General features: G+C 50.4%; 1 protein-coding gene across 1 annotated transcript in view; it reads left to right on the plus strand.

Moving 5' to 3' along the window:
- The window catches only part of PDE6D (phosphodiesterase 6D), a 67,022-nt gene that overhangs the window by 24,227 nt on the left and 17,277 nt on the right, over nt 1-25,518 (plus strand). Inside the window, exon 2 of the mRNA XM_060242829.1 lies at nt 18,319-18,419. Coding sequence (XP_060098812.1) covers nt 18,319-18,419 — 101 coding nt within the window. The remainder of the gene's footprint in view (nt 1-18,318; nt 18,420-25,518) is intronic.

Below are 25,518 nucleotides of genomic sequence, written 5' to 3' on the forward strand. Positions count from 1 at the left end.
CCCCCCCCCCCTTCATTGCATGTACATGGTGATCGAGTAAAATGCATCGTGAGGGATACTACAAGTAGAATCTCAGAGGGGATTAGAGGGAGTAACAGAGAAGGGGGTGATGGTCGAAGTCTGGGATGCAACTTCCATACGCAGACCTCCATATGTCGGGATGCCACTCGCTGAGGGTTAACGATGCGGGCGACTCCACTCTTTGTGTGATGTCTGTTGGTCTCTCGAAAACAGTCGGTTAGCTGCTGTAGAAAATGAAATGTTGAACTAGCCAGACAGCAAAGTCATCATTTGCCTAAAGCAGGGGTGGTCAAATTTGCTTAACGTAAGAGCCACATAGAATAAAGTCAGATGCTTGAGAGTTGCAAGAACAGCAGGGGGAGGGGAGGAAAGAAGGGAGGAAGGAAGGGAAAAGGCGGAATTTTTGTTGTCCAATCGCACAGTCGAGTACGACTCTTTGCGACCCCATGGAGAAAGTCATGCCAGGCCCTCCTGTCTTCCACCATCCTCCGAAGTCTGCTCAAAATCATGTTTGTTACATCAGTAATGCTGTCCAGCCATCTCCTCTTTTGCCATCCCCTTCTTCTTTTGTCTTCTGTCTTTCCCAGCATCAGGATCTTCTCCGGTGAGTGCTACCTTCTCATTGGGTGGCCAAAGTATTTGAGCTTCAGCTTCAGCATCTGACCTTCCAGGGAACAGTCTGGGTTCATTTCCCTTAGGACTGACTGACTGGATCTTTCAGTTCAAGGGACTCTCAAGATTCTTCTCCAGCACCACAGCTCAAAAGCATCTATTCTTCTGCACTCAGCCTTCCTTATGGTTCAGCTCTCACAGCCATACATTACTACTGGGAATACCATCACTTTGACTATACGGACTTTTGTTGGCAGGGTGATGTCTCTACTTTTTATTATACTGCCCAGGTTCTCCATAGCTGTCTTCCCAAGGAGCAAACGTCTTTTAATTTCATGGCTACAGTCACCATCTGCAGGGATCTTGGATCCCGGAAATGTGAAGTCTGTCACTACTTCCATGTTTTCCCCTTCTGTTTGCCAAGGTGTGATGGGACCCAATGCCATGATCTTAGTTTTTTTGACATTGGGTTTCAAGCCTACTTTTGTGCTCTCCTCTTTCACCCTCAACAAGAGGTTCTTTAGGTCCTCCTCACTTTCTGCCATTAGAGTGGTATCATCTGCATAACTGAGGTTGTTGATGTTTTTCCCAGCAATCTTAATTCCGCCTTCTGCTTCATCCAGGCCAGCATTCCGCATGATGTAGTCTGCATATAAATTAAATAAGCAGGGTGACAATATACATCCTTGCCGAACTCCTTTTCCTATTCTAAACCAATCTGTTGTTCCATATCCTGTTCTGACAGTTGCTTCTTGACCCTTATACAGGTTTCTCAGGAGACATGTGAGGTGGTCTGGTACTCCCATCTCTTTAAGGACTTGCCACGTTTTTTTGTCATCCACACAATCAAAGGCTTTAGCATAGTCAATGAAACAGAAATAGACGTTTTTCTGATACTCCCGTGCTTTCTCCATAATCCAGTGAATTTTGGCAATTTGATCTCTAGTTCCTCTACCTCTCCGAAACCCAGCTTGAACGTCTGGTAGTTCCCAATCTACATACTGTTGAAGCCTAGCTTGTAGGATCTTTAACATGACCTTGCTGGCATGTGAAATGAGTGCAATGGTGCGATAGTTTGAACATTCTTTGACATTACCCTTCTTTGGGATTGGAATATGAACTGATCTTTTCCAATCCCGCGGCCACTGTTGCGTTTTCCAAATTTGTTGACATAATGTGTGCATCACTTTTAACAGCACCATCTTTTAGGACTTTGAATAGCTCAACTGGGACACCGTCATCTCCACTTCCTTTATTGTTAGTAATGCTTTCTAAGGCCCATTTGACTTCACACTCCAGGATGTCTGGCTCAAGGTCAGCGATTTCACTGTCATGGTTGTCAAGGACATTGAGATCCTCCTTGTATAATTCTTCTGTGTATTCTTGCCACCTCTTCCTGATCTCTTCTGCTTCTGTTAGGTCCCTACCCTTTTTGTCCTTTATCATGGCCATCTTTGCATGAAAAGTTCCCTTGATTTCTTCAATTTTCTTGAAGAGATCTCTTGTCCTTCCCATTCTATTATTTTCCTCTATTGCTTTGCATTGTTCCTTCAGGAAGGCCTCCTTATCTCTCCTTGCTGTTCTCTGGAAATCTGCATTCAGTTGGGTGAATCTTTCCTTTTCACCTTTGCCTTTCGCTTTCCTTCTTTCCTCAGCTATTTGTAAAGCCTCCTCAGACAACCACTTTGCTTTCTTGCATTTCTTTTTCTTTGGGATGTTGCTGATTGCCGCCTTCTGTACAGTGTCACGAACCTTCGTTCATAGTTCTTCAAGCACTCTATCAACTCTAGTTCCTTAAACCTATTCTTCACCTCCGCTGTATATTCATAAGGGATGTGATCAAGGTCAAACCTGAATGGCCTAATGGCTTCCCCAGTTTTCTTCAGTTTAAGCCTGAATTTTGCAATGAGTTGCTCATGATCTGAGCCGCAGTCAGCTCCAGGTCTTGTTTTTGCTGACTGTAAGGAGCTTCTCCATCTTTGACTGCAGAGTATATAATCAATCTGATTTCTGTGTTGTCCATCAGGTGATGTCCATGTGTAGAGTCACCTTTTAGGTTGTTGGAAGAAGGTGTTCGCTATGACCACCTTGTTCTCTTGACAAAACTCTGGCTTCATTTTGCCTGGCTTCATTTTGTTCTCCAAGGCCAAACTTGTCAGTTGTTCCGGATACTTTTTGACTTCCTACTTTGGCGTTCCAGTCCCCTAAGATGAGGAGGACATCTTTTTTTGGTGTTTATTCTAGAAGGTGTTGTAGGTCTTCATTGAACTGGTCCCCTTCAGCCTCTTCTGCATCAGCAGTTGAGGCATGGACTACTGTGATATTGAATGGTTTGCCTTGGATACGGACCGAGATCATTCTGACATTTTTGAGATTGCATCCCATTACTGCCTTCCTCACTCTCTTGTTAATGATAAAGGTGGAATATAAGTCTATTAAATAAAAACAGGAAGGAAGGAAAGAAGGAAGGAAGGAAGGAAGGAAGGAAGGAAGGAAGGAAGGAAGGAAGGAAGGAAGGAAGGAAATAGGTGGGGGAGGGAGAGGTGGGAAAAAAGCAACCTTAACTTTAAATGAACTCTCCAAGCCCCCCCCCCCACATCAGCTGGCTTAGCTTGGAGAAGTGATTTAAAGAGTCAAATGCCTTCTCCAAGCTGGCCAACAGAGTGTCGGGGGCTTTGACAGCTGTAGAATACATGCGAAAGAGCCGTGCGTGGCCACCTCTTGTCAGCGAAGGTTCATTGAAGTTACCAAATGAGCAGACTTGTTGTTTGAAACAAAGTTGCATTTATTGTATACTCCAAAGTTACTCCAGCATGATAGGTATTGGAACTGATAGCAAGCAGTTCAAATCATTGGTATTTAACATCTAACATCAAAGCAATAGCATCTACACCCCAGTTCCCATAACAAAGGCTGCTTTTGCATGTGAGAGTTTCACACGGCTTCCCCCTTATCTTTTCCGTTGGTGGTTACAATTCCCTGCGGCCAATGTCCTTGCTGCCTCTAGGGAGGAGGTGAGAGCCTGGCAGACATTTTCTACTTCAAAGCAGGCCTGGCAGCCTTTGATATTCCTGGGAAGCTACTCTCTGCTTTGCCCCCCCCTATTGTTCTATGGCTATAGGTTAGTGGGCATATATGCAATGATCAATATGGTTAGTAATCAGCAGTTAGCAATAACATCAATGACCAGAGCCTGACACCTCTGGTCTAAGGCTTCCAAAACAGCCTTCGATGGGTCCCTGCCTCAAGTAAATTTGGGCTTGTGGGTCACCGTGCGTGAGAACGCTGAGAACCGCTAGAGAGATTATTCAAACAAGATAAGCTCTGCTGTCGTGCGGAAAACCCCTTTTGCTTTTGAAGACAGCAAAAGAGCGTGGCTCAGGGAGACTATTACGTGCTCTGATGGATGAGAATCCACTCTGTTAAGGTGCACAGAGTGCTTAGTTGGCAGATGGATGTAGAGAGATGCAGGCAGATGGGGGTGAGCCAACGTCTGCACTTTTTTTTACACTTCCGGGGGGGGGGGGCAGAGCGCGACGGAAGGGAAGGGGGGGGAGCCCAATTTGGCGCCCTCTCCCAGCGCCCTAGGCAAGTGCCTAGTTTGCCTAGTGGGAGAGCTGGCCGTGGCCACACCCCTCTTATGTAGCCAATCCTCCAAGAGCTTACAGGGCTCTTCTTTCAGGGCCTACTGTAAGCTCCAGGAGGATTGGCTACATCAGAGAGGTGTGGCCTAATATGCAAAGGAGCTTCTGCTAGAATTCCACCCCTGGGCCACACACCCTTGATGTAGCCAATCCTCCAAGAGCTTACAGGGCTCTTATTAACAGGGTCTACTGTAAGCTCCAGGAGGATTGGCTACATCAGGGAGGTGTGGCCTAATATGCAAAGGAGCTTCTGCTAGAATTCCACCCCTGGGCCACACACCCATGATGTAGCCAATCCTCCAAGAGCTTACAGGGCTCTTAACAGGGCCTACTGTAAGCTCCAGGAGGATCGGCTACATCAGGGGGGGTGCGGCCTACTACGCCAAGGAATTCCCGCTATTAAAAAACGTCCCGGTGATAATAGTAACTTTGTAGGTATGTGGCAGTGAAAGCCATTGACAAAACTGATTTTGTCAGCTCAGGCTTGACTTTTTTTTTTTTTTAACGTTACAGCTGTTAAAATTGGCATAGGATTCCTCGAAAGGTGATACTGTCGCCAGTTCCTTGTGTTGTGGATGAGTCACGGCGCCTGTATGCGTTTGGACTCTTAATTCCTGCTGCTAAGCAGTGGCTTCTTGGGCTCTGTGATGAGCACCTGGTTGGCAGGTGGCAGATCTCAGGTTTAATCCTCCAAGGATCAGATGGGAGGGGATGAGAAAGACCTTTTGCCGGAGACCCCGGAGAGCTGCTGCCGGTCCGAGTAGACAAATACGCGATGGGTGGAGGGTTGCGTTCAGCATGACGCAGCTTTGTACGTCCGCCTTTTGATGCTTTAGTCCTGCCGCTTACAGCTCTTTTTCCACTGCGCCTGAAAATGTTTACCTGCCAACTGAGAATAGCGCTTTCTGCATCTGATGAAGTCTGCGAAAGCATCTTCGACCGTTTCAGGGCTTGCGGGCAAACAGGGCTACTCCTTCGGGGTTTGCCTTCCATTTTTTTAAAAAGGTCAAGGTAGTCCCCCGTGCAAGCACCAGTCGTTTCCGACTCTGGGGTGACATTGCATCATGACGTTTTCCCAACAGACTTTTTACGGGGTGGTTTGCCATTGCCTTCCCCAGTCATCTGCGCTCCCCCCCCCCCAGCAAGCTGGGTACTCATTTTACCAACCTCGGAAAGATGGAAGGCTGAACGAACCTTGAGCCGGCGACCTGAACCCAGCTTCCGCCGGGATCAAACTCAGGTCATGAGAGGAGAGCTTGGACTGCAATACTGCAGCTTTACCACTCTGCGCCATGGGGGCTCCTATTCCATCATTACCATTATTATTCCATTATTTAAAAGGTAGTCCCCTGTGCAAGCACCAGTTGTTTCCGACTCAGGGGTGACGTTGCTTTCACGACGTTTTCACGGCAGACTTTTTACAGGGTGGTTTGCCATTGCCTTCCCCAGTCATCTACCCTTTCCCCCCGGCAAGCTGGGAACTCATTTTACCGACCGCGGAAGGATGGAAGGCAGAGTGAACCTTGAGCCAGGTACCTGAACCCAGCTTCTGCCGGGATCAAACTCAGGTCATAAGCAGAGAGCTCGGACTGCAGTACTGCAGCCTTACCACTGCACCATGGAGGCTCCTATTCCATTTGTGACCATTACTATTCCATTATTACCATCTGACTATTATACTCATAGGCGATCCACAATAGCAGGGAAAAGACGATTCGTCCGCAGCTCGACAAAATAACCGTTTCAAAAGAGAAGTACTCACATCTAGAACCGGCTGGCGGTTTTTAGAAAGTGGGCAGGGCCAGGTGGGGAATTTGGCCAGCTGGGCTTCTGATCGGCCACTGGAGATCTGACCGCCTGCACAGCTTGCCACCACGGCACAAGGATCTTCCTTGTGTGACCGAAGGTAATCCGTGGCAGTGCCCACCACACTGTTGGAATTCCAAAGGTGCCCCCAGGCTCAAAAAGGGCTGGGGACCCCTGGTCTCTGGTACTGCTCTCTTTCTAAGTTTCATTTTGCTACAAAAGATGGACATGCCCCCCCCTCCCCTTTACAACCAGAAACTCAACCCAGCCTCTTCGGCGTGGCAGTAGGCACTGAAAGATCACGGCACTTTCTAGCAGTGCCACTGGAGCAAACTGTCTGCCTGCTGGGTTCCCTTTCATTGGGCTGTCTTCCCGCAAATGCCACCTCCAGTTTGGTGTCGTGGTTAAGTGTGCGGACTCTTATCTGGGAGAATCATTCCCCATTCTTCCACTTGATTTGATTCCCCATTCCTCCACCTGCAGCTGCTGGAATGGCCTTGGGTCAGCCATAGCTCTCTTATCTAGGAGAACAGGGTTTGATTCCCCACTCCTCCACTTGCAGCTGCTGGAATGGCCTTGGGTCAGCCATAGCTCTCTTATCTAGGAGAACAGGGTTTGATTCCCCATTCCTCCACTTGCAGCTGCTGGAATGGCCTTGGGTCAACCAGAGCTCTCTTATCTGGGAGAACCGGGTTTGATTCCCCATTCCTCCACTTGCAGCTGCTGGAATGGCCTTGGGTCAGCCATAGCTCTCTTATCTGGGAGAACAGGGCTTGATTCCCCACTCCTCCACCTGCACCTGCTGGAATGGCCTTGGGTCAGCCACAGCTCTCTTATCTGGGAGAACAGGGTTTGATTCCCCACTCCTCCACTTGCAGCTGCTGGAATGGCCTTGGGTCAGCCAGAGCTCTCTTATCTGGGAGAACAGGGTTTGATTCCCCATTCCTCCACTTGCAGCTGCTGGAATGGCCTTGGGTCAGCCATAGCTCTCATCTAGGAGAACAGGGTTTGATTCCCCACTCCTCCACTTGCAGCTGCTGGAATGGCCTTGGTCAGCCAGAGCTCTGGCAGAGGTTGTCCTTGAAAGGGCAATTTCTGTCAGAGTTCTCTCAGCCCCCCCACCTCACAGGGTGTCTGTTGTGGGGGGAGGAGATAAAGGAGATTGTGACAGAGGTGATTGTGACCTCTGAGATTCGGAGTGGATGGTGGGATATAAATTCAGTTTCTTCTTCCTCCAGCTGCTGGAATGGCCTTGGGTCAGCCATAGCTTTCGTAAGAGTTGTCTGTGAAAGGGCAGCTTCTGTCAGAGCTCTCTCAGCCCCACCCACCTCACAGGGTGTCTGTTGTGGTGGGGGAGATAAAGGAGATTATGACAGAGGTGATTGTGACCTCTGAGACTCTGCGATTCGGAGTGGAGGGCGGGATATAAATTCAATTTCTTCTTCTTCCAAAATTGTGGAAGCGAAATGATTCTAAAATTGTTGGTTTGGTGTAGTGGTTAAGTGTGCGGACTCTTATGTGGGAGAACCAGGTTTGATTCCCCACTCCTCCACTTGCAGCTGCTGGAATGGCCTTGGGTCAGCCATAGCTCTGGCAGAGGTTGTCCTTGAAAGGGCAGCTGCTGTGAGAGCCTTCTCAGCCCCATCCACCTCGCAGAGTGTCTGTTGTGGGGGGAGGAGAAAAAGGAGATTGTGAGCCGCTCTGAGTCTCCGATTCAGAGAGAAGGGCGGGGTATAAAACTGCGGTCTTCTCCTCCTCCACTCTTTCCCTTCTGGGCCAGCCTGTCTGACCGAGGAGCTCAGCTTGGCCTGCCATAGCTTTTTTTCCCTTTGAGTGATTCCCAACTTCTGCTAGAACGTCTGGTTTGGCCGTTTGGTGCCTGAAATGCTGCAGTTTCCGTGTGGTTTGGGGGGGAAAATGCTGGCTCTGCAGAAAAGAAAGGTTGAACTCGGCTCGGAACAGGAACGCCGGCCTGTTAACGGGAAGTGTGCTTGTGCTGCTGGAGGGGAAATTATTTGGGCAGCAGTTCTGGAAACTGGAAGGAGAGGAGTAATGCTGACTCAGTTTATCTGGATACAAAAGCAGCTTGGGAAGCCAGGCCTCAGGGTGGCACCTTCAGACCAGAGAATGTTTTTGGCTCTGGCTCCGGGGTAGAGCATCAGGGGAGGGACGGTGGCTCAGTGGTAGAGCATCTGCTTGGTAAGCAGAAGGTCCCAGATTCAATCCCCAGCATCTCCAGTTAAAAGGGACCAGGCAGGAGGGGATGGGAAAGACCTCAGCCTGAGTCTCTGAGGAGCCTTGAAGTGGGGCTGTAGGTCAGTGGTAGAGCATCTGCTTGGTAAGCAGAAGGTCCCAGATTCAATCCCCAGCATCTCCAGTTAAAAGGACCAGGCAGGAGGGGATGGGAAAGAACCTCAGTGGCTCAGTGGTAGAGCATCTGCTTGTGGTGTAGCAGTAGGCGTCTCCCTCAGGTGAGTGTGCGCAGGAGGTGGGCTCTCTGTTGCGCCTTTGTTTTGTCCCGCAGCAGGGAAGGAATGGAAGAAAGCGATTAAGGTGCAGTTGACGCGTGTGGAGCAATTTTGATCCCCTCCCTTAATTCCGTGAAAGGATTTCCAAGGAACGATGACTCCTCTCACCTAGTCGCTCGGTGGTAGATGCTTCTTCAGGGTTATAATCCATCAGCCTTTCAGCTTCCGAGGAGGGCTTATTCCTAGAGTATCTTCCAAGCTTGCCGTCAAAAACCTTGGTATGATTGCAGGTAGACATCAATAAGTTACTAAACTGGTCTTGTCCCGTTCTTGTCTCTCCTACAGGACCTGATCTACATGTTTTTTGAAGGGGGGGGGATTAAAAAACGACGGCCCCTTATGGGCCCATTCTACCTTATGGGCCCTTAGAATAGAATGGACTCCATATCCAATTTGGCGGGGGCCCCGCCCTCCAGCAGCGCCCGGGGCAAGCGCCCCCACTGCCCCTCCCTAGATCCGGCCCCACTATCCTAATACTTATTACAGCATTGATTTTATCTTTTGTCTTGAAGCTTTTAAATTCTTGTATTTTAATTGGTCTGCAACCGTAAACAGTCTGTCGGATTCTTTCCCGAAACTTGACGGTTTCAGCACTTGGATAATGCCTCTCTAGCTGGTGACGTGGTCTTTTCTCGGTATTTCTTTTGTCAGCGATTCAGTCATGGCTGGGAAAATGGTTTTCACAGGTTGAGGCTGTAGGACAGGGGGTGGGGAACGTCTGGCCCGAGGGCCCTTTACGGCCCTCAAGACCACTTGGACTGGCCTCAGGGATTGCTGGGCCAAGCCGAGCCATGTGGCGGCCTCCCTGCGCCCTGGCTGGCTGGCGAGGATTGTGGGGTCCAGCCATGCTGTGCAGCAGCCACCCATGGGCCCAACTGGCCAGCAGGTCCCAGCTCCCTTCCCTCCCTCTCTCCCCCTGTCTTCCTCCCTCCCTCTCTCTCCCCCTCTCCCTCCCTCTCTCTTCCCCTGTCTTCCTCTCTCTCTCCCTCCCCCTCTCTCTCCCCCTCCCTCTCTCTCTCCCTTCCTCCCTCCCTCCCTCCCCCTCTCTTCCTCCCTCCCTCTTTCCCCCTCTCCCTCCCTCTCTCTCCCTCCCCCTCTCTCCCCTGTCTTCCTCCCTCCCTCTCTCTCCCCCTGTCTTCCTCCCTCCCTTCCTCTCTCTCCCCCTCTCCCTCCCTCTCTCTTCCCGTCTTCTTCTCTCCCTCCCTCTCTCTCTTCCTCCCCCTCTCTCTCTCCCTCCCTTCCTCCCTCCCTCCCCCTCTCTTCCTCCCTCCCTCTCTCTCTCCCCCCCTCTCTCTCCCTCTCTCCTTACCCCTATCCCCCTCCCCCTCTCTCCCTCCCTCCCTCTCCCTTTCTCTCTCTCCCCCTCTCTCCCTCCCCCTCTCTCCCCTGTCTTCCTCCCTCCCTCTCTCTCCCCCTGTCTTCCTCCCTCCCTTCCTCTCTCTCCCCCTCTCCCTCCCTCTCTCTTCCCGTCTTCCTCTCTCCCTCCCTCTCTCCCTCCCTCCCTCTCCCTTTCTCTCTCCCTCCCTCCCTCCCCCTCTCCCTCCCTCTCTTCCTCCCTCTCTCCCTCCCCCTCTCTCCCTCCCTCCCTCCCCCTCTCTTCCTCCCTCCCTCTCTCTCTCCCTCTTTCTCTCTCCCTCTCTCCTTCCCCCTATCCCCCTCCCCCTCTCTCCCTCCCTCCCTCTCCCTTTCTCTCTCTCCCCCTCTCTCTCTCCCCCTCTCTCCCTCCCTCCCTCTGTCTCTGTGGCGCCTGAGCGCTGGGCATTGTGAAGGACTGCCGCTGGGGTCTGTGGGGGCCTTTAAAGATCTGCTGGGAGCAGCTGCAGTTTCCGCAGGGAGGGAGGGGTGGGGGGTGGGAGCCAGCTACCACCAGTTCAGTTTGCACTTGATTATCCCAGATGGTGTGGCCTCATATCAAAAGAGATATTAAATCAAATATTAAATCAAAAAATATGAAATCAAAAGAGTTTCTGACTCAACATTGAAAGAACTTCCTGACCGTTAGAGCGGTTCCTCAGTGGAACAGGCTTCCTCCTCGGGAGGTGGTGGGCGCTCCTTCCTTGGAGGTTTTTCAACAGAGGCTCGATGGCCATCTGACAGCAAGGAAGATCCTGTTAATTTAGGGGGAGGCGTTTGTGAGTTTAGAGCGGTTCCTCAGTGGAACAGGCTTCCTCGGGAGGTGGTGGGCTCTCCTTCCTTGGAGGTTTTTAAACAGAGGCTAGATGGCCATCTGACAGCAATGAAGATCCTGTGAATTTAGGGGGAGGTGTTTGTGAGTGTCCTGCATTGTGCAGGGGGTTGGACTAGATGACCCTGGAGGTCCCTTCCAACTCTATGATTCTATGATATGCTAATGAGCGTATGACCTAATATGCTACTATTAGGGGAGGTGGTCTAACATGCTAATGAGTTCCTGCTGGACCTAGGCATTCGTGTAGGGCGGCAATGGGGGGGGTGTGCGTTCCAAATTAGGCTCTCCCTACATGACTTCAAATAGAAAAACAATTATTTACATCAGTGTTGCTGACCTGAATCATTCTCCCTTGGTGGAGCACTGTTTTTTAAGTTGATAATTTTGTATGGCCCGCGAATGATGTTATAAATATCCAGATGGCCCTTGGCAGAAAAAAGTTTCCCCAGCCCTGCTGTAGGACAATCGCCCCCACACGCAATTTCTTTCCCCTGCCTCCCTCCAGTCCTGCATCCAGGCCCTTCTGCGAAGAGCTTCCAAAAGGAAGAGGTTGCGAATTTCTCCAGGGATTCGATTGTCTCAGTTTTTTCCAGCCACCTCCCTCAAAAGGGTCAGTCTGATCATAAACCGATGACATCTACAGTTTGGCTTTGCCCCCTTCTGTCTTCCTCCCCCGTATCCTTGATTTCTAACACCAGTTTGTCATTTGGGGCGAAATCCAGCTTTCTAAGACTCTTGGCGGCTGCTCCTTCCTGTTCTTTTTTAAAGAAACGTGCCAGCGCAAATAATGCTTGCTGAAAATCCTGTGCTCGGATCACACGGCATACAGATTTGGATGAGTCATCCCTGTACTTATTTGCTTAATAGGCATAATTGGTTTGGCTTGCAGATTTAGTTGCTTGTAGCCACGCTGGGGGACCGCTCGTTCACACACTTGGATTCTAAAAACGGAGTATTCACAGCCTCAGCCACGCATCTTCATTTTCTGTTTGCCCTGTGTGGGAAGAGATTCTGGGACAGAACCTCTTTAGGCTAGCAAGAGCCGATTGCTTCAGCCACCTGGTCCCTATCAGTTATGCTTGCCACAGAGAAACCTTAGCTTCCTTCACAAACGACATTGGGATGGGGGTGCTTATGGAGATAAACCCGGTTAAGAACGTTCTGCTGTTTGGTGTAGTGGTTAAGTGTGCGTACTCTTATCTGGGAGAACCAGGTTTGATTCCCCACTCCTCCACTTGCACCTGTTTGGTGTAGTGATTAAGTGTGTGGACTCTTATCTGGGAGAACCGGGTTTGATTCCCCACTCCTTCGCTTGCAGCTGCTGGAATGGCCTTAGGTCAGCCATAGCTCTCGCAGGAGTTGTCCTTGAAAGGGCAGCTTCTGTCCGAGCTCTCTCAGCCCCACCCACCCCGCAGGGTGTCTGTTGTAGGGGAAGAAGGAAAAGGAGACTGTGAGCCACTCTGAGATTTGCAGAGCAGGCTATAAACGGAGGGCAGGTTATAAATCCAATACCTTCTTCTTCAGTTCACATCAGCATCTTGAACTTGGTAGCTGGTTTTCTAATGCCTGCCTTCATTTTCTGGTGAGTTATGAAGGAACCGTAGCTTCCAAAGCTGGGTGGGGATGGGCGATTACAAGGCCCAGGGTGTTTTGCTTCCCTTCGCATTTGGTCCCTCCGCTACTATGATCATCATGAAGATGGGTACCAATTTTGAGCTGCCTGGCTTCCTTTTCTGACGAGCCACGCTTGCCGCTCTCTCCTCTTTCTAATATCATATCTCCAAAGCAATATCTCCAAAGCAAGCTTTTCACTGAGGCTGTGCTGATCTCCTAAGTCAGGGGTGGCCAGACTGTGGCTCCTTCACACACATTTCGTGGCCCCCACTCAGCTTGGAGTAGGCTTTGGTCTCTTCAAATCCCTTCGCCAAGCCAAGCCAGCCAGCAGCTTGGAGAATGCATTTAAAGTTAAAGTTGCTTTCTTTCCACCTCCCCCCCCCAAATCTGCCTGCCTGCCTTCCCTCCTTGCGGCTCTCCACGATCTGATGTGTCTTCTACGTGGCTCTTACATTAAGCAAGTTTGGCCACCCCTGTCTCGGGAGAGGGATCTAAACAAGGCAAAGCGATTCCATTTCCATTGGCTGCTCTCCCTAATCTTGACCGCTTGAGGGATTGAAGATGACGTGACCTTTGATACCTGTCCACTCCTGACACCTTTTCCAAGTCAGCCCGGGGCTTGCAGTGTGGAGTTCAAGGCCCTGGGTCTCCGAGCTGTCTCCTTTCTCGACTCCCACATCTGGTCCTTCTCTAGACCCCTCCAAAGCCTCTTCCCAATGGGACTCACACGTTTGAGGCACGTTAGCGTGGTCCTCCATGCCCTTTGCATTCTCGCCTGCAGGCCTCGGCTTCTGTTCTGCGGATAAGTCTCTCTATTTTTGTCCCTTCTTTCTCCCCCTCAGATAGCACAGCAGTTAAGCCAGTTAAACACATTAGGAGGTAGCCATGCGTGTGGGTCTAGGTCCAGCCTCTCTAGTGGCTGCGTTGCCTGGCGTGTCTTAGCGTTGGAGCCTTTTTCCCCCTGATGTGGTTAAGCCACTAACTAGATCTGCTTCAGGCAGCTGCTCCGTCTGAGATTCATTCTCTGTCTTCCTTCCCCAAATGCCTCAGTTGCGCATGCCAAATAGCTCTTTTACCCGGGATGTCTTCTGTGTTTAAAGGGAGACTGGAGTCTTAGGAGCTAGAAGACAGTTGTTGGGAACTTAAGGCAGGTTTCCTCCTTAAGATGTCAGGTAAGGACATCAGAAGAGCCCTGCTGGATCAGACCAGTAAGGGTCTATCTAGTCCAGCATCCTGTCTCACACAGTGGCCAACCAGTTCCTCTGGAGGGCCAACAACAGGGCATAGAGGCCGAGGCTTTCATAAGAACATCAGAAGTGCCTTGCTGGATCAGACCAGTGATCCATCTGGTCCAGCATCCTGTCTCACACGGTGGCCAGCCAGTTCTTCTGAAGGGCCAACAACAGGGCACGGAGGTTGAGGCCTTCGTAAGAACATCAGAAGAGCCCTGCTGGATCAGACCAGAGGTCCATCTAGTCCAGCCTCCTGTCTCACACAGTGGCCAGCCAGTAACTCTGGAGGGCCAACAACAGGGCACGGAGGTTGAGGCCTTCATAAGAACATCAGAAGAGCCCTGCTGGATCAGACCAGAGGTCCATCTAGTCCAGCTTCCTGTCTCACACAGTGGCCAGCCAGTTCCTCTGGAGGGCCAACAACAGGGCATGTAGGTTGAGGCCTTCATAAGAACATCAGAAGAGCCCTGCTGGATCAGACCAGTGAGGGTCCATCTGGTCCAGCATTCTGTCTCACACAGTGGCCAACCAGTTCCTCTGGAGGGCCAGCAACAGGGCACAGAGGCTGAGGTCTTCATTAGAACATCAGAAGAGCTCTGCTGGGTCAGACCAATGAGGGTCCATCTAGTCCCTGTCTTACACAGTGGCCAGCCAGTTCCTCTGGACAGCCGACAAGGATTTAGTATATATGTATGAAACGGACTTATACTGAATTTGACCAGTGGTCCACTAAGGTCAGTCTTGTCTACTTAGACTGGCAGCAGCTCTCCAGGGTCTCAGGCAGAGGTGTTTCACATCACCTCCTACCTTGTCCTTTCATATAGAAGTACTTTTCTCCCCTTCCCACAATACAAGAACTCTTGGGCACTTAGTGAAATTAACGAGCAGTAGGCTGAGACAGAGAAAAGGAAGCCTTTCTTCACCCAAAGAGTGATTACCATGTTCAATGCAAGGCCACAGGAGATGGTGGCAGCTACAAGCATGGACAGCTGCAAGAGGGGATTGGATAAACATCTGGAGCAGAGGTCCATCAGTGGCTATGAGCCACGAAGTAAAGATGGAACTCTCTGTCTGGGGCAGGTAATGCTCTGTTTTCTCGGTGCTGGGGGGGGGGGCACAGTGGGAGGGCTTCTAGTGTCCTGGCCCCACTTGTGGACCTTCCTGATGGCACCTGAGGTTTTTTTGGCCACTGTATGACACAGAGTGTTAGACTGGATGGGCCATTGGCCTAATCCAGCATGGTTTCTCTTATGTTCTTAACTGGAAATGCCAGGGATTGAACCTGGGACTTTCTGTATGCAAAGCTCTTCCATTGAGCCACGCCCCCCTCCCCCTTTGCATTCCATCTTTTTCGCAGATGAACATGTGAAGCTGCCTTACGCTGCATCAAATCCTCAGTCCATCAAGGTTAGTCTTGTCTACTCAGACTAGCAGCAGCTGTCCATGGTCTCAGGTTGAGGTCTTCCACATCACCTCTTCCCTGGTCCTTTTAACTGGAGAAGCCGGGGATTGAACCTGGGACCTTCTGTGTGTCAAGCGGATGCTCTACTACGGAGCTACAGGCCCACTTCATGGCTTTCCAGGGTCTCAGACGGAGGTCTTTCCCATTACCTACTGCCTTGTTCCTTTTAACTGGAGAAGTCGGGGATTGAACCTGGGACCTTCTGTGTGTCAAGCGGATGCTCTACTGCGGAGCTACAGGCCCACTTCATGGCTTTCCAGGGTCTCAGACTGAGGTCTTTCCCATTACGTACTGCCTGGTCCTTTTTAACTGGAGATGCCAGGGATTGAACCTGGGACCTTCTGTGTGTCAAGCAGATGCTCTACCACGAGCTACAGGGCCACTTCATGGCTTTCCAGGGTCTCAGACTGAGGTCTTTCCCATCACCTCCTCCCTGGTCCTTTTAACTGGAGATGCCGGGGAGTGAACCTGGGACCTTCTGTGTGTCAAGCAGATTCTCTACCACTGAGCTACAGGCCCACTTCATGGCTCTCCCAGGTCTCAGACTGAGGTCTTTCCCCATCACCTCCTCCCTGGTCCTTTTAACTGGAGATGCCGAGGATTGAACCTGGAACCTTCTGCAGGCCAAGCAGATGCTCTACCACTGAGCCACAGCCCATCCCCAGTAGAAGTGATGGAAAAGACTTTTGTATGGCCAAGTCTCTGGAACTCTGTCGAAGCTCAAAGTGCACAATACTGAAGTAGATGGACCAGCTGTCCTTCCTCATCGGGAGGTTTTCTTTATTCCTGAAATGAGAAAGCCCCACCTGTAACTTATCCGTTTGTCAGGAGGGAGGGGGATACGCGAAGAAGCATCGCTAGGCTCTTGAGATGCCATTGCCTACTTTGATCAGCCCCTGACGTGGATGCCTCAGGCTACGTTGGTTTTGCCAGATCTTGGAAGCTGTCGACAAGCAAAGGATGCTGAGCCTAGGAGTAGAAGGATCATAATTCAATCCAAAGGAAGGCAATAGATGTCCCGACAGCTAGAATATATATATTTTTTTCCCATTTTGGAATGTATTTCAGGCACAGGGACATTCCTCTGAGATTTATGCAAGCTGAAGACTTAAGGCTACCCGAAACCGGATATTATCGATCACTGGAACAGCTTTGCTTCTTTTAGGTGGTCAAGTCTGAAGCGGCCAGAGAAGAATATTGTTGGCTGAGCCACACTTTTGGACTGGCTTGATATTTATTTGTCAAGAGCGACCTGCATTTGTACTGATTACTGCACTGTGTTACGCTGCTTGTTGCAATGCTTGTTAGTAGAGTTTTCCTTGTTAGAGTGGGCATTGTCATTTTACATATTGTTCTCTATTACTGTTGTCTAATACTTTAAAGTGTTGTTAAGTATTTGAGTCTTTTGTTACCCTGGGGCTTTTCTTGTATTTTATACCTCTTGGAAGCAAAGAAGGGTCAACCCTGGGGAGTACTTGGATGGGAGCAGGGCTTTTTTTGTAGCAGGAACTCCTTTGCATATCAGGCCACGCCCCTCTGATGTAGCCAGTCCTCCAAGAGCTTTCAGGGCTCTTCTCACAGGGCCTGCTGTAAGCTCCAGGAGGATTGGCTGCATCGGGGGGGGGTGCGGCCTAATATGCAAAGGAGTTCCTGCTAGAATTCCACCCCCTGGCTGGTTGTAATAAAGGGAGATCTCCAGCTACCACCTGGGGGTTGTGCAATCCATAAAGAGAATCACGGCAATTATAGGCAGAGAAATCCAAAGCACGAGGCTTTCCGTGAAAACCAGCCTCCGTACAACCAACAAACTCACCAAACAATTCAACAAATACAAAAGCATATAGTAGTTCATGATAGACCATACAATTAGTCCTTAGCAAAATAGGGAACGCGTTCACCAAGAATCAATGCAGTCTTTACAGCAATCGATGCTCAGTTCATTCCAAGGAATCCTGGTGAAATAGTTGTGAAATCGATCAGTGTCTCTCCATATATGCAGCCGGCAATCCAAAAGGTGAAAAGAACAAGGTCGTACCGGAACCCTTGTTTCGCACAGGCTTCTTCGAGCTGCGAGAAACATAAATGCATAATCATATAAAATATTAACCGGTATACATATAAGCTACAACTCTTCACATGGAGCTAAAAAGTTAAAACGTACCTTTTGACAACATTTTCATACCCTGGGCAAAAAACACCATTCCGTTAACATTGAAAGGCACTTGAATAGTGCTAGAGAAAAACAGTTAGTTATAAGTGGTATATATGTAACATACTTTGGCCTTCCTTAAAGATACAATGTAACAGGCTACAGCAATGTGCCAAACATAAAATTACAAATCACCAGACACAATATAAATACACAGATCCAATTGATTACAGAAAGCATGTTCGGTCCCAATCATTATTTAACCCATGCGGAGTTAAAGTTCTTAATTCGTTGAATGGTCCGGTGAGTTTGTTGGTTGTACGGAGGCTGGTTTTCGCGGAAAAGCCTTGTGCTTTGGATTTCGCTTCCACCTGGAGGACGGCAACCCCAGCCTCTGGCCACACTTCAGTTTTATATACGGAGGCAGGAGGAGCAAACAAAAGTACAGCTCAGATGTTCTAGCTGGCATCGTGGTTTCTTCGCAAGGGCTTTTCTTGGAGCAGGAGCTCCTTTGCGTATTTGGCCGCACCCCCCCTGCTGTAGCCAATCCTCCAAGAGTTTACAGGGTGCTTAGCACGGGGCCTACTGTAAGCTCTTGGAGGATTGGCTACATCAGGGGGTGTGTGGCCTAGTATGCAAAGGAGTCCCTGCTACAAAGAAAGCCCTGGATGGGGGACCACCAAGGACGTCTGTGGTTGCTACGCAGAGGCAGGAAATGGCAAATGGCCGCTGAATGTCTCTTGTCCCGAGAACCCTCCTGGGTCACTGTAAGTTGGCCGTTAACTCAGCGACACTTTTCTGCCACGTCCTCGATCAGCACCTGGAGAGGTGCCCTCCAGAAGTCGAAAACACCTGCGGTACACGAGAGTGGAGCGCTGCTGTGAACTTTAATCAGAGGTCTCGTCTTTGTGCCGAGAGGCCGCCAACCAGAGCGCTTTATTGAGGTTTTCAGCCGTTTTCAAAACGTGCGCATTGGACGGGACCGGACCGGGTTGGGGGAAGAAGTGTAGCCGGTAGAGTTAAGAGACGCCATCTCTTTTTCCTTAACCGCTGCGCAAACAGGAACTGGATGAATCTCCGAGATGCGGAAACGGGGAAGATTCTCTGGCAAGGAACAGAAGACCTCTCCGTCCCTGGAGTAGAACATGAAGGGTATTTTCGGGGTTTTGTTCTGTGATGGGCGGGTGTAGGAGAGGTAGAACTTCCTGACATGCGGTAGACAGTGGTTTCTTGGTATAGGACTTTCTGTGTGCATAACCAGTTTGGTGTAGTGGGGGAGCCAGTTTGGTGTAGTGGTTAAATGCGCGGACTCTTACCGGGGAGAACTGGGTTTGATTCCCCACTCCTCCACTTGCAGCTGCTGGGATGGCCTTGGGTCAGCCATAGCTCTGCAGAGGTTGTCCTTGAAAGGGCCAGTTTGGTGTAATGGTTAAGTGTGTGGACTCTTATCTGGGAGAACCGGGTTTGATTCCCCACTCCTCCACTTGCAGCTGCTGGGATGGCCTTGGGTCAGCCATAGCTCTGGCAGAGGTTGTCCTTGAAAGGGCCAGTTTGGTGTAATGGTTAAGTGTGTGGACTCTTATCTGGGAGAACCGGGTTTGATTCCCCACTCCTCCACTTGCAGCTGCTGGGATGGCCTTGGGTCAGCCATAGCTCTGGCAGAGGTTGTCCTTGAAAGGGCCAGTTTGGTGTAATGGTTAAGTGTGTGGACTCTTATCTGGGAGAACTGGGTTTGATTCCCCACTCCTCCACTTGCAGCTGCTGGGATTGGCCTTGGGTCAGCCATAGCTCTGGCAGAGGTTGTCCTTGAAAGGGCCAGTTTGGTGTAATGGTTAAGTGTGTGGACTCTTATCTGGGAGAACCGGGTTTGATTCCCACTCCTCCACTTGCAGCTGCTGGGATGGCCTTGGGTCAGCCATAGCTCTGGCAGAGGTTGTCCTTGAAAGGGCCAGTTTGGTGTAATGGTTAAGTGTGTGGACTCTTATCTGGGAGAACCGGGTTTGATTCCCCACTCCTCCACTTAGAGCTGCTGGACTGGCCTTGGGTCAGCCATAGCTCTCGCAGGCGTTGTCCTTGAAGGGGCAGCTGCTGTGAGAGCCCTCTCAGCCCCGCCAACCTCACAGGGTGTCTGTTGTGCGGGGAGAAGATAAAGGAGATTGTAAGCCGCTCTGAGTCTCTTAATTCAGAGAGAAGGGCGGGGTATAAATCTGCAGCCTTCAGTCTTCTTCATAACACTTCAGCATAGGCAAAAATGACATTCTTTGCCTCTGATGGGCTTGTAGTCTAAATATCCACAGTGCAGGTGATCTGAGAAAGGAGCGGGGAAAGCTACAGGAGAGGGGTGGCCAAACCTGCTTAATGTAAGAGCCACATAGAATAAACGTCAAATGTTTGAGAGCCACAAGACATAAGCATCACTTGTTGGAAGGAAGGAAGGCAAAAAGATGGAGGAGGGATGGAAAGAAAGCAACTTTAAATGTATTCTCTAAGCCGCTGGCTTGGCTTGGCAAAGTGATTCTGGACCCGTTCCAGATTGTCTGTATCCTTCTTAAAATGTGGTGCCCAGAACCTCATGGTGGGAAGTACTGTCAGGCAGTGTTCCCCCCAAGCTGAGTTAGCGTGAGCTGGCTCACAGTTCCTTAGCCTCCAGCTCACACATTTTTGTCAGCGCAGGAAGGATGGCCGCAGAGCAGACTGGTCCAGAGGAGGGCAACGAAGATGATGAGGGGTCTGGAGACTTAAGTCCTATGAGGAAAGGTTGAAGGAGCTGGGGATGTTTAGCCTGGAGAGGAGGCGGCTGAGAGGTGATACGATCACCATCTTCAAGTCCTTGAAGGGCTGTCCTATAGAGGATGGTATGGAATTGTTTTCTGTGGCCCCAGAAGGTAGGACCAGAACCAACGGGTTGAAATTAAATACAAAGAGTTTCCAGCTCAACATTAGGAAGAACTTCCTGACCATTAGAGCGGTTCCTCAGTGGAACAGGCTTCCTCCTTGGGAGGTGGTGGGCTCTCCGTCCTTGGAGGTTTTTCAACAGAGGCTAGATGGCCATCTGACAGCAATGTGGATCCTGTGAATTTAGGGGGAGGTGTTTGTGAGTTCAGAGCGGTTCCTCAGTGGAATAGGCTTCCTCGGGAGGTGGTGGCTCTCCTTCCTTGGAGGTTTTTAAACAGGCTAGAGGGCCATCTGACAGCAATGAAGATCCTGTGAATTAGGGGAGGTGTTTGTGAGTTTAGAGCAGTTCCTCAGTGGAACAGGCTTCCTCCTTGGGAGGTGGTGGGCTCCCCTTCCTTGGAGGTTTTTAAACAGGCTAGAGGGCCATCTGACAGCAATGAAGATCATGTGAATTTAGGGGGAGGTGTTTGTGAGTTTAGAGCGGTTCCTCAGTGGAACAGGCTTCCTCCTGGGGAGGTGGTGGGCTCTCCTTCCTTGGAGGTTTTTCAACAGAGGCTCGATGGCCATCTGACAGCAATGAGGATCCTGTGGATTTAGGGGGAGGTGTTTGTGAGTTTAGAGCGGTTCCTCAGTGGAACAGGCTTCCTCCTCGGAAGGTGGTGGGCTCTCCTTCCTTGGAGGTTTTTAAACAGGCTAGAGGGCCATTTGACAGCAATGAAGATCCTGTGAATTTAGGGGGAGGTGTTTGTGAGTTTAGAGAGGTTCCTCAGTGGAACAGGCTTCCTCCTCGGAAGGTGGTGGGCTCTCCTTCCTTGGAGGTTTTTAAACAGGCTAGAGGGCCATCTGACAGCAATGAAGATCCTGTGGATTTAGGGGGGAGGTGTTTGTGAGTTTAGAGCGGTTCCTCAGTGGAACAGGCTTCCTCCTCGGAAGGTGGTGGGCTCTCCTTCCTTGGAGGTTTTTAAACAGGCTAGAGGGCCATCTGACAGCAATGAAGATCCTGTGAATTTAGGGGGAGGTGTTTGTGAGTTTAGAGCAGTTCCTCAGTGGAACAGGCTTCCTCCTCAGAAGGTGGTGGGCTCTCCTTCCTTGGAGGTTTTCCAACAGAGGCTAGATGGCCATCTGACAGCAATGAGGATCCTGTGGATTTGAGGGGAGGTATTTGTGAGTCTCCTGCATTGTGCAGGGGTTGGACTAGATGGAGGAGGGATGGAAAGAAAGCAACTTTAACTTTAAAGGTATTCTCTAAGCCGCTGGCTTGGCTTGGCAAAGTGATTCTGGACCCGTTCCAGATTGTCTGTATTCTTAAAATGTGGTGCCCAGAACCTCCTGGTGGGAAGTAGTGGCAGGCAGTGTTCCCTCCAAGCTGAGTTAGGTCCCTTCCAACTCTATGATTCTAAACTCATTTATGCGGTAGCCCAATTGCTCGCACAGCACTTGAACGCCAGCGGCTCCCGAAGTCGAATTTTTGCTCACAAAGACTCCACGGCTTAGAGGGAGCATCGCTGGACGCTGCCTGTGAGTGCCCCACTGGGGAATCCCCCTCTAGAAAGTAGGATGCAGTTCACCGGTGAACCGCTGGCCAGTTTTTAGTGGGCCACCCGGCAGCCGCTTCCTGCAGGGTTTTTTTTGCAAAGGCTGGTGAGGAGCAAATGGGCCCTGATCGAAATCAGCAGGACGCTCCTTGCATCCTTCAAGAAGGTGTTTAGCTGCACCATTTGATGGCAAAAAAAAAAAAAAAAGGTTTTGTCCCTCGACTAGCGGTCAGGACTTTTTGAAGCCTGAACTTTTGTCAGAATAATTTTTAAAACCCTTTCATCATCCGCAGGCTTCCTGGTTTTTGCTGACTACAGAAACAAAGGAGTTAAGTGCAATTATGAAATTAAAGGTAAAGGTAGTCCCAGGGCCGGCTCTTCCACTAGGCAAACTATACGCTTGCCTAGGGCGCTGGCCCTGCAGGGGCGCCAAATTGCCTTGCCGCGGCTTCTCCCCGTCTCCTTCCCTGCCCTCCCAGCCCCGATCAGCAGCTCTTCTCTCTGCCTCCCTCCCAGCCCCGATCGCTGCTGCTTTCTCCCCTCCTTCCCAGCCCCATCGCCGGCTCTTCTCCCCGCCTGTGAATGGGTGGTAGGGAGAGTGGGGGGGGGGCAGCAGGCGGCAAGGCTACGTGGGGCCCTGCGGGCCGGCCCTCGGTAGTCCCCTGTGAAAGCACTGAGGCATGACCAAACCATGGGGTGACGTCACATCACGATGTTTTCATGGCAGACTTTTTACGGGGTGGTTTGCCATTGCCTTCCCCAGTCATCTACGCTTTCCCCCCAGCAAGCTGGGCACTCATTTGACCGACCTCGGAAGGATGGAAGGCTGAGTCAACCTAGAGCTGGCTACCTGAACCCAGATTCTGCTGGGATCGAACTCAGGTCGTGAGCAGAGCTTAGGACTGCAGCTTTACCACTCTGCGCCACGGGGCTCTTAAAGGTAAAGGTAGTCCCCTGTGCAAGCACCAGTCGTTTCCGACTCTGGGGTGGCGTTGCTTTCACAACGTTTTCATGGCAGACTTTTTATGGGGTGGTTTGCTGTTGCCTTCCCAGTCCTCTACACTTCCCCTCCCCCCAGCAAGCTGGGCACTCATTTGACCGACCTCGGAAGGATGGAAGGCTGAGTCAACCTTGAGCTGGCTACCTGAACCCAGCTTCTGCAGGATCGAACTCAGGTGGTGAGCAGAGCTTGGACTGCAGTACTGCAGCTTTACCACTCTGCGCCACCGGGCTCCTTATTGTAAAACTTGGCTTGTTTTAAATGACAATAGATCAAGCTGAGTCACCACGTTAGTCTGTAGCAGAAGAAAAGAGCAAGGGTCCGGGAGCTCCTTAAAGACTAACAAAATTGTGGCTGGGTGTCTGAAGAAGCGAGCAGCGACTCACAAAAGCTCATCCCCTGCCCCAAATTGTGTTAGTCTTTAAGGTGCTACCGGACTCTTGCTCTTGTTTTAAAAGGTATTGCTTGGAACAGTTTATAAAGGGATGGTGGCTCAGTGGTAGAGCATCTGCTTGGGAAGCAGAAGGTCCCAGGTTCAATCCCCGGCATCTCCAAAAAAGGGTCCAGGCAAATAAGTATGAAAAACCTCAGCTTGAGACCCTGGAGAGCCGCTGCCAGTCTGAGAAGACAAGTCTGACTTTGATGGACCCAGGAGGGTCTGATTCAGTAGAAGGCAGCTTCATATGTTGTACATATGTTGTAATTGTGAACAATTCACTGAATGCTTCTTCTTCTTCTTCTTCGAAGATGATATTGATCTTATTGATTTATTGTTCTTAATTGTATAAATGAATGTTGTAAGCCGCCCTGAGTCCACTTGCGGAGAGGGCGGGATAGAAGTTTAATGTAATAAATAAATAAATATTGGATTTGTATCCCACCCCTATACTGTGAATCTCAGAGCGGCTCACAATCTCCTCTATCTTCCCCTCCCCCCCACAACAGACGCCCTGTGAGGTATGTGGGGTGAGAGAGCTCTCTCAGCAGCTGCCCTTTCAAGAACAACTCCTGCGATAGCTATGGCTGACCCAAGGCCATTCCAGCAGCTGCAGGTGGAGGAGTGGGGAATCAAACCCAGTTCTCCCAGATAAGAGTCCACACACTTCAAGTCCTTGAAGGGCTGTCATCTAGAGGATGGTGTGGAATTGTTTTCTGTGGCCCCGGAAGCTAAGACCAGAACCAGTGGGTTGAAATTAAATCAAAAGAGTTTCCGGCTCAACATTAGGAAGAACTTCCTGACCGTTAGAGCAATTCCTCAGTGGAACAGGCTTCCTCGGAAGGTGGTGGGCTGACTTCCTTGAAGGTTTTTCAACAGAGGCTAGATGGCCATCTGACAGCAATGAAGATCCTGTGAATTAAGGGGGAGGGGTTTGTGAGTTTAGAGCGGTTCCTCAGTGGAACAGGCTTCCTTGGGGGGGTGGGGGCTCTCCTTCCTTGGAGGTTTTTCAACAGAGGCTAGATGGCCATCTGACAGCAATGAAGATCCTGTGAATTTAGGGGGAGGTGTTTGTGGGTTTCCTGCATTGTTCAGGGGGTTGGACTAGATGACCCTGGAGGTCCCTTCCAACTCTATGATTCTATGACTTAACCACTACACCAAACTGGCTCTTTGGCTTACGATCTGTGAGGCGGACCTAGAAATTAGGTGTAGTCTTTTTTTAAAAATGAACTTACTTTAAACAGAAATTATATCAGAGCAGCAGCATTCCGTGCCAAAAGTACGTTTGAAAAGCACTTTTGAGATGGCTGCAGCGATAGCAAGCGGCCAGCAGGTGGAGCTTTGCGGTGCCACCAGGACCGCCCCCAACCTCCGCAAGCGGGGTCGGCCCTGGACTGCCTGGCACCCTAGGCAAGGCTGATTTCTGGCGCTCCCCCCTCCCCTTTGCACTGTGAACATCACCGAGTCACATGGGGGTGCCCAGTTTGGTGCCCTCAGAAGGTCGGCGCCCTACGCAGTTGCCTAGCTTGCCTAGCGGCAGGGCCGTCCCCGTCTGCAAGGTGAGCGAACCTGCTCAGCCTTTACTAGCAAAGGGCCCCTAAGGAAATCAAGGAGATGAGCCGCCCTCTCCGTTCCTGGCATTCTGGGCATTGTTGGCTGTGGCCAGCTGGGCCGTATCTGATGTGTCAGTCAGCCCATATACCCAGCCCTGTTCAGTTATGCCTGAACTCAAGGGGGTGAACACAGAGGATACTTGGCAGAAATATAGCAAAGCTAAGAATAATCCGAGTAGCACAAAAAGATCAACATTTTAGCATATTTAAATTTAAAGGTACAAATGCACGCAAGTCCAATGGGAAAAGTCTCTCTATCGAAGTCGCCGTCGCTGTGTCCAAAGGTAATGTTGGCCGTCTTACGACATGAATCCAGGGAAAATAGCCTTCAGTGTAGCAGTCGATTAGTCAAGGAGACCGGCTTCGGCAATGCCTTCCTCAGTCGTAGACCTTTACACCATCCAATGCGTCATGGCTTTCCCGATAGTAACAACAATTTCTTATACGCGGGGACTCCAGTGCAAAATTCTGACAAGCAGAGCCTGCTGGAAATCCTCCATCCTCTCTATGTGCCTTCCTTCCTTCTTTCCTCCCTCCCTCTCTCCTCTATTTTCCTTCCTTCCCTCCCTTCCTCCTCTATTTGCCTTCCTACTTCCTCCCCCCTCTATTTTCCTTCCTTCCTTCCTCCCTCCCTCCTCTATTTTCCTTCCTTTCTTCCTTCTTTCCTCCCTCCCTCCTCTATTATCCTTCCTTCCTCTATTTTCCTTCCTTCCTTCCCTCCCTCCCTTCTATTTTCCTTCCTTCCTCCCTCCCTTCTCTATTTTCCTTCCCTCCCTCCTC

The sequence above is a fragment of the Heteronotia binoei genome, chromosome 6 (assembly GCF_032191835.1).
Source record: "Heteronotia binoei isolate CCM8104 ecotype False Entrance Well chromosome 6, APGP_CSIRO_Hbin_v1, whole genome shotgun sequence".
NCBI classification, from domain to species: domain Eukaryota; kingdom Metazoa; phylum Chordata; class Lepidosauria; order Squamata; family Gekkonidae; genus Heteronotia; species Heteronotia binoei.